The sequence below is a fragment of the Crocodylus porosus genome, unplaced genomic scaffold, assembly GCF_001723895.1.
Source record: "Crocodylus porosus isolate Cpor-Errol unplaced genomic scaffold, CroPor_comp1, whole genome shotgun sequence".
Lineage (NCBI taxonomy): Eukaryota > Metazoa > Chordata > Crocodylia > Crocodylidae > Crocodylus > Crocodylus porosus.
The window spans coordinates 118,124,166-118,132,496 of NW_017728931.1; the positions used below are offsets into that span (position 1 = coordinate 118,124,166).

At 49.4% G+C, this 8,331-nt stretch overlaps 1 protein-coding gene across 1 annotated transcript in view; it reads right to left on the reverse strand.

The window, feature by feature from the left end:
- TRMU (tRNA 5-methylaminomethyl-2-thiouridylate methyltransferase) overlaps window positions 1-8,331 on the reverse strand; it is a 28,721-nt gene that overhangs the window by 7,819 nt on the left and 12,571 nt on the right. Inside the window, exons 6-7 of the mRNA XM_019543517.1 lie at window positions 1,837-1,890; window positions 948-1,014 (exon numbers count right to left, since the gene is read on the reverse strand). Of these exons, the coding sequence (XP_019399062.1) occupies window positions 948-1,014; window positions 1,837-1,890 (121 nt within the window). The remainder of the gene's footprint in view (window positions 1-947; window positions 1,015-1,836; window positions 1,891-8,331) is intronic.

An 8,331-nucleotide genomic window follows, 5' to 3' on the forward strand; every position in this document is an offset into this window, starting at 1 on the left:
TCCCAGCGCTGTTGCCACCCACTGCAGCCCTGGCTCTTCCTAACGCATGGGTGGAGGCAGGGGGTTGAACGCTGGGTGAGCACCAGCAGTGCTGGGAGCAGTGCTACACAGGGGCTATGGCGAAACTTGGGGTGGCAGCAGCCCCCTCTATAGCTACCCTCCCAGTGCCCTGCCGAGTGCAGCCCCGGCTCCAGCCCATCCACCCTGTACTGTGCTGGTGCAGATCCAGGGGCACATGCTCCCCCTCACATTGCCCCCCGGGGTGTGCACAGCAGAAGCCACCCTCCTCCCCTCCGACAAGCCGCAGCTCCATCCTGTGCCTGCCCCACCCTGGCTGGGAAGCACCTGCCCCCACCCCCTCCCTCCCTCACCGCGGGGAGCATTGATCTGCTCCCCAGTATACCCCTTCCCTACCCTCTCACCTTCCACCACTACAGATTTACCAGCTGCATGCAGCTGTATATGAAATCAGATTGGTATTGGTCAATACGCCCCCTTGAATATCAGCCCCCAAAATCTCTATCGGTGCACCCCTAATACTAGTTTATCTTTAAAGGTATTTAAATACTATTTAAAGGAAACTCTATCAGAAACTGGAATTGAAATTCAGTCATTTCTTTTAAAAGAAAGTAGGCTGATATGATATAAAATTAATGAAGACCTACTCACAAACAAAGTAACCCCAAATATCAGGGTATTAAGCAACAATCATGGTTTGTTTTACTACAATATAAAACTACTAGAGTAAAATCAGGGACCAAAGAGGTAGACCCAAGCCATAGTTACGAGGGAGCTAGGTCTCCTACGATTCATCAGTGATATTAAAACAGGCTAGGATTAGAGATCTTTGGAATTTCACAGAACGAGTGTTCTAAAGAATGGTAGCATTGTTGTGCACTACAAGGGCGTTGTTTAAAATGAGTTGTATAGGAAAGAAAGATGCTTACCTTGGTGTGTTCCTAAAATCCTGTTATCTTCAATGGAAACAAAGTTACCTGGATGAGGCTCTAAATACTATAAGAAAGAGAAACACTTATGAGAGAGATCATTCTTTAGGCTACATCATATATTCCTATTTACTGTATTTACACAAATCTAGGATGGTCCTGAATTTAAGATTACCTCAACTAATTAGATTCTATACACGGAAAATTTGTAAGTTTGTTATAATTTTCCATGTCTACACTTTAACTGAGGGTCACCTTTAATTCATCCCCCCAAACTCTTCTACCAAGGGCCAGGCAGTGGGGAGGGAGATAGTGTGGGGAGGTCAAGCAGCTTGTGCCTATTCCCCTTCTCCCAGCATTGGTCTCCCCCCTTCCCCTTCCCTCTTTCTGCCCTTCCCATGCAGCCTCTACTCACCTTTCCTCAGCCTCTGCTCCCTCACTTTCTCCCCAGCCTCTGCCCATTCCTTCTGCCTCCCCCCAGCTTCTCTTCCCCTCCCCTTCTCCCCCTTACCCTTATTCTACACTGGCAGGCTGTATCCCCATTATAGCCTGGGGCTATAATTATAGCCTGGGCTAGGGCTATGCTCCATTCCCCAGGCTACTGTGTGGATGGAGCCTACTGGTATGAAGTGGCAGGGAGTGGAGCAGGTGGGGGAGCAGAGGCAGCAGGAGAGAGGGGAGGGGGTAGGCAGCAGCTGAAGCTACAGCCCCAACCCCAGGCAGGGACTGGACTCCAAACTACAGCAGCTGCCTGCCTACCCACCACCCTAGTACTCGATTCTAAGACAAGGGGCTTTCCCCCTATGTTAAATGGGGGAGAAAACCCTGTCTTAGAATCGAGTAAATACAGTAAATGAAAAGTTTATTAATTTCCCCAGATATTACTCACCTGAAGAATGAATCTTTCAAAATCTCTTTTACCAATAAAACAGATTCCCATACTCTGAAAAAAAAAACGCTTATTATGAAAACCAGATACAAGCAGAATGAAACATTTAAAGATCCTAATATAAATGTTCTATTATTTGTACAACAGGGAGTTTTTCCTCTACAAACCAAATATTCTAGGCACCTCCAAAATCACAACTCCTGACTCCAGGAACACACAAACTAAATTCAAATAAGAACCATAAGAACTATAAATGTGAAAGGTTAAACAACTAATTGTTTAACTGATAAGTACAGTGATAAATGGGTTAGCTTACTGGTTATCCTTTAGTTTGGGGAGCTACAGTCTAGTAGGGAAGAGGGAGAAACAAGCAGAGGACCCAGCAGGAATTAGAAGGAAGGAGGGAAGGAAGAGAGGGGAGAGGGAGGGAAGAGGGGGACTAGTACCTATAGTCTAAGAGGAAAAAAGCATGAGACCTAATGACATATCAATTAACCCATGGGTTCCCAACTGCCGGTCCACAGCCTGCTGCCAGGCTGCAAAGGGTTGGCTGCCAGTCCACAGGAGGACTGGCTGTGAGACCAGAAGTAACCACGGACTGGCAAACCACAGACTGGAAGTGACTGGCATACTGCAGACTGGCAGCCAACCCTTTTTTTATTCTGAGTATAAAAAAAGGTTGGCTACCTGCCCACAGTTGGTCACTGCTGGACCGCAGTTTGCCAGTCTGCGATCACTTCTGGTCCACAGCTTGCTGGCCCTCAGCATAAAAAGGTTGGAAACCCCAGGATTAAGTGATTCACTGCTCATTCACAGGTGCTGCCTCCCTCCCCTTCACCTGGGCTGTGCTTGCCTCCTCCCCCCAGTCAAAGGGCTCTGGAAGCCCAGAGCAGCTCCCAGTAGCTGCTGTGTCTGAGCTGCTGTGTTACTGGTTAATCATTTAACTGATATAATTAGAGGGGGTTAAACAAATATTTTTTAAAACAATATTTACATCTCCAATAAGAACATGCATTTAACAAGTAAAGACATAAATACATCTTAGTGATTCTATTGTATATCCATTTAAAAAAGTGACTTCTTTCCTTTAGCACACACAGAGGTCTAGCAGTCATTATCATTTATCCTGGAAAACTCTTCATATGCAAATAGATCTTTCTTCCACTAACAGTATCAGAAAGTGGAACTGAAACTCAAGTTATTTTAAAAAAGAAAACAAGCTGATAAGAATCCTTTAAATATAAATGTAATTAAGACCTCATGATAAAGTTGACTTATCAGTGTTAAACAACAGTTATTGTTTACATTATTGCAATGTGAAACCTCTAGAATAAAATCACAGATCAAAATTAGAGCTGGTCCCAATCTATTCTACCTAAAAATCTTGAGACTATATTCTTCAGACAACTGTATAGTCAATAGCCCTACATTATTTCATGTGACACAATAAAGATGAATACTGGTGCCAAGAACAAGCAAGAATATATCATTGAGCAAATGGTAAAGTAGGAATGTAGGAAGCAGACCACATCAGTGTTTGTTTTCATTACCTATGGAAATAGAATGAGCCTGGGTGGGGGGGAATGTGACCTAGGAAGAAGAGTCTGAAACCCATCTATACCAATGCAAACTGGAATACAACCATACCAAGGCAAATGTTGAAAATCAGGTTACAAAACAGATCAATGGCTTTCTCTGTAGCCTGTACTCACTGGAAACCCTTTTCATAGAATCATAGAAAATTAGGGTTGAAATGGACCTCAGGAGGTCATCTAGTCCAACCCCCTGCTCAAAGCAGGACCATCCCCAACTAGATCATCCCAGCCAGGGCTCTGTTGAGCTGGGCCTAAAAAACCTCCAAGGATGGAGATTCCACAACCTCGCTAGGTAGCCTGCTTCAGTGCTTCACCACCCTCCTAGTGGGAGAGTTTTTCCTGATACCTAATCTAAACTCTGCTTGCTGCAACTTGAGACCTTTGCTCCTTGTTCTATTGTATATCTGCCACATTTGCCACCACTAAGAACAGTCTAGCTCCTTCCTCTTTGGAACCAACCTTCAAGTATTTAAAGGCTACTATCAAATCCCCCCCTTCATCTTCTTTTCTGCAGAATAAATAAGCCCAGTTCCCTCAGCCTCTCCTCAGAAGTCATGAACCATTTTTGCTGCTCTCCACTGGACTCTCTCCAACTTGTCCACATCCTTTCTATAGTGGAGGGCCACCAACTAGACAGAACTCCAGATGTGGCCTCAGCAGTACAGAAGAGAGGGGAATAATTACTTCCCTCAATCTGTCGGCAATGCTCCTATTAATGCAGCCCAGTATGCTGTCACCTTTCTTGGCAACAAAGACACAGTTGGCTCACATTCAGGTCCTTTTCTGCAGAGCTGCTGCTTAGCCAGTTGGACCCAAGCCTGAACCAGTTCATGAGATTCTTCTGTCCTAAGTACAGGACTTTGCACTCATCAGAGGTGTGTCCAGACAAGTACACCCATGCAGTCCCCCACGGAAAGCAAGTTGTCACAGGTGAGGTAGAAGAGGCTGGGGCCAGCAGTGGGGCTGCTTCCAGAAGCCTTACCTGGGGTTTTGAGGACCTCTAGGGGCTCCAGCAGCAGTGACCCAGCAGCAAGGAGCCTGACTGGCAGCCAAATCAGGGCTCCAGCCAGCTAGGCTCTGGTTTTCAGGTGGTTCATGCTGATGCCATGTGCACCACTCTGCTTTTTTCAAGCGCAGCCTTTCTTGACACTGGGATCTCCTGGTGTCAAAAAACCCCGCATTTGTAGCATGCACTGCCACAGACTGGTCTGTGGAGCCCTATACCGCATGTGCATGCTCATCTTGAGGCACCTTGTGAGATTTCTTTCAGACCAATCCTCCAATTTGTTTAGGTCACTCTGACTCCTACCTTTCAGCATGCTACTATACCCCCCAGGTTGGGTGTATTCCACACACTTGATTAGGGTGCAATCCATCCCATTTCCAGATCATTAATGAAGATATTGAACAAAACTGGCCCCAGGACCAACCCCTAGGGCACTCAACTTGATATTGCTTGCTAACTAGACATTGAACCATTGATCGTTATCCATTGATCCCAACAATGCAGCCAGCTTTCTGTCTACTTTACAGTCCATTCATCCAACACATACTTCCTTAGCTTGCTTGCAAGAATGTTGTGGGAGACCGTATCAAAAACCTTGCTGAAGTCAAGGTATATCATGTCCGCTCCTTTCTCTGCATCCAAAGAGTCAGTTATCTCATCACAGAAGACAATCAGATTGGTTAGCATGGACTTGCGCTTGGTGAATCCATGCTTACTACTGACTTTCTTCTCCTCCAAGTGCTTAGAAATGGACTCCTTGAGGATCTGATCCATGATTTTTCTAGGGACTGGGGTGAGGCTGACTGGTCTGTAGTTCCCTGGATCCTCCTTCTTCCCTTTCTTAAAGATGGGCACTATATTTGTCCTTTACCAATTGTCTGGGATCTGCCCTGATTGCCACGAGTTTTCAAAGATAATGGCCATCGCTTCTGCAATCACTTCAGCCAACTCCCTCAGCACCCTCACATGCACTGCATCTGGCCTCAGAGACCTGTACACACCCGGCTTTTCTAAATAGTCTCTACCCTGCTCTTTCACCACTAAGAGCTGCTCATCTCCTCCCCAAACTGTGCTGCCAGGTCCAGTAGTCTGGAAGCTGACCTTGCTTGTGAAGACTGGGGTAAGACTGTGCAAGAGGGCGAGTGGGAGGCCCTGTGCCCTGCTTGTGCACCCCTGCCCTTGGGAAGCCAGTCCCAGCTGTAGCCAGCCCACCAGTACCATGACACAGATAGGTATGCACCGCAACCTGAGGGCCCCCTCGGGGCCTGCAGCCCCCAGCTCTGGCACCGCCACCCAGACAGAGCCCATGGTTCTGGGTTCCACACAGATGGAGCCTCTGTTGCTTTTTCAGGCTCTGGGGCCCGGGAGCATGGCCACCTCTCCTTGTGGGGTCTGCTCCCTATTGGGGTCTCTGGCATGCCAGCTGGAGGTGCTCCAGGCTGCAGTCCAGAGACTGCGTGCCATCAGGGACTGTGAGCAGGAAATCGACTCCTACTGCCAGGCCCTTCTCCCCTGGGAGGCAGAGGGCAGACCACAGTCTCCCTCCAGAACAAGGGCCCTTACTGTCCAGCCCAGGTGTTGGATCAAGGTGGTCAAGGGCCTCAAGGCCCACTGCACCAAGGCCCCTGCCCCACTGGAGCTATGCAACAGGTACAAACCTCTTGCAGCCCCAGCAAAGCCTGCTGAGCTGCCAGCTCCCACAGACAACATGGGCACTACTGGAGCTACCGCCCCCACTCTCCCCAAGACAAAACGTGAAGTGTTTGTCATGGGGAACTCCATCCTGAGGGGAAAATCTGCCACCCGACCCCTTAGCACAGGAACTCTGCTGCTTCCCAGGAGCCCGCATCCAAAACATTGCAGAGAAGATCCCTAAACTTCTCCAGCCCACTGACCACTATCCCATGCTCCTTAACCATGTGGGCACCAATGACACGGCTTGGAGCACTCCCAGCTGGGTCATGAGGCGCTACAGGGATTTGGGAGCAGGGCTAAAGGGTTTGGGGGCACAGGTGGTGTTTTCTTCAATTCTCCCAGTCTCGGGCTATGGGCTAAGGAGGGAGAGGAGGATCCAGGTAGTGAACCAAAGACTCTGGCGCTGGTGTCATTGGGAAGGCTTTGCCTTCCATGACCACAGTCTGCTCTTTGATGAGAGAGGGAGCGAGCTGCTGGGATGGGATGGCATCCACCTCTCTCTACTGGGGAGGAGGCTTTCTCAGCCAGACTGGCTGACCTGTTCCACCGGGCTTTAAACCAAGCCCACCAGCAGATGGGGGGACTATCACCACTGCTGGCCCGCTGAGCAACCCTCGCAAAGCCAGCAGGTCAAGGCACTTAAGGGAGCCCACCCATGCCCAACCCTGGAACAACCGGTAGGCAAGGCAAGGGCCCCCAAGGGGACGCTTGCCTGCCTGTACGCAAATGCCAGGAGCTTGGGGGAACCTGTCCTCCTGCTTAACGCAAAAATCATAGGGATAATGGAGACCTGGTGGGACTCCACCCATGACTGGACCATGGGTATAAATGGCTATACCCTGTACAGGAGAAATCGAGTAGACAAAAGGAGCAGGGGTGTAGCTCTCTATGTCAAGGAGAGCTACGCGTCCTCACAAGCTGACAGTGGTGACCAGGGTGGATGGCTGGAGACCCTCTGGGTTAAAATCCGTGGGGAACATGACACAGGGGACACAATGGTGGGAGTCTACTACAGACCTCCCACCCAAAGTTAAGAGCTTGACCAGGAGTTTGCCAGGGTATTGGCTGAGGCCGCAAGCTCCAGGACCATGGCTGTCATGAGAGATTTTAACTACCCAGACATCTCGTAGGAAGAGAGTTCAGCTAAATTTGAGCAGTCGCAAAGCTTCCTCTCCTGCGTGGATGATCTGTATCTGACATGAGAGGTCTACGGGCCAACAGGAGGTAAAGTGCTACTCGACCTGGTACCGGCAACCGGGGACGACCTAATCAGTGACCTAATGATCAAAGGGAAGCTGGGTGACAGTGACCACGAGCTGATCACTTTCACCATCTGCCATAAAGCTGGCTAGTCAGTCAGCAACACTGAAGTCCTCGACTTCAGCAAAGCTGACTTTGACAAGCTCAGGAGGCTTGTTGGTGAGGCCCTAAGGGACCACAACCCCAAGAGGAGCAGAGCTCAGAAACAGTGGTTGCTCCTCATGGGAGCGATCCTTGATGCACAAGCTAATACTACTCCGTCTCAGAGGAAAGGCAGCAAAAGGGCACAGCAGCCTCCTTGGCTCTCCAGGGAACTAGTGGACCTCCTGCAGCTAAAAAGAAAGCTTACAAAGGATGGAGGATGGGATCCACCTCTAAGGAGGAATATTCTGCACTGGTCCAGACCTGCAGGGAGCGAACTAGGAAAGCCAAGGCTGCAACTGAACTCCAACTAGCTTCAAGTATCAAGGACAATAAAAAGTCCTTTTTTAGATACGTGGGGAGCCGGAGGAAAAGCAAGGGCAACACTGGACCCCTGTTAAACCAGGTCTGACAACCAACGCCCAGGAAAAAGCCAACCTATTAAATGGGTACTTTGCGTCGGCCTTTCATCAGTCCCACAGGACGCCCCTGCCCACTACAGGACAGGGGGGCCTGGGTGAGGGAGATCCCCTGCCCTCCATCAATGCCGACCTTGTGAAGGAACACCTTGAGAGGCTGGACACCTTCAAGTCATCTGGCCCTGACAACCTGCACCCCAGGGTACTCAAGGAGCTGGCGAGCGTCATAGCCCAGCCTCTGGCACAGATCTTTGAGAACTCCTGGCGCTCTGGTGTAGTGCCCGAAGATTGGGAGATGGCCAATGTGGCGCCTATCTTCAAGAAAGGGAGGAAAGTGGATCCGGCAAACTACAGGCCCATCAGCCTGACCTCTATTCTG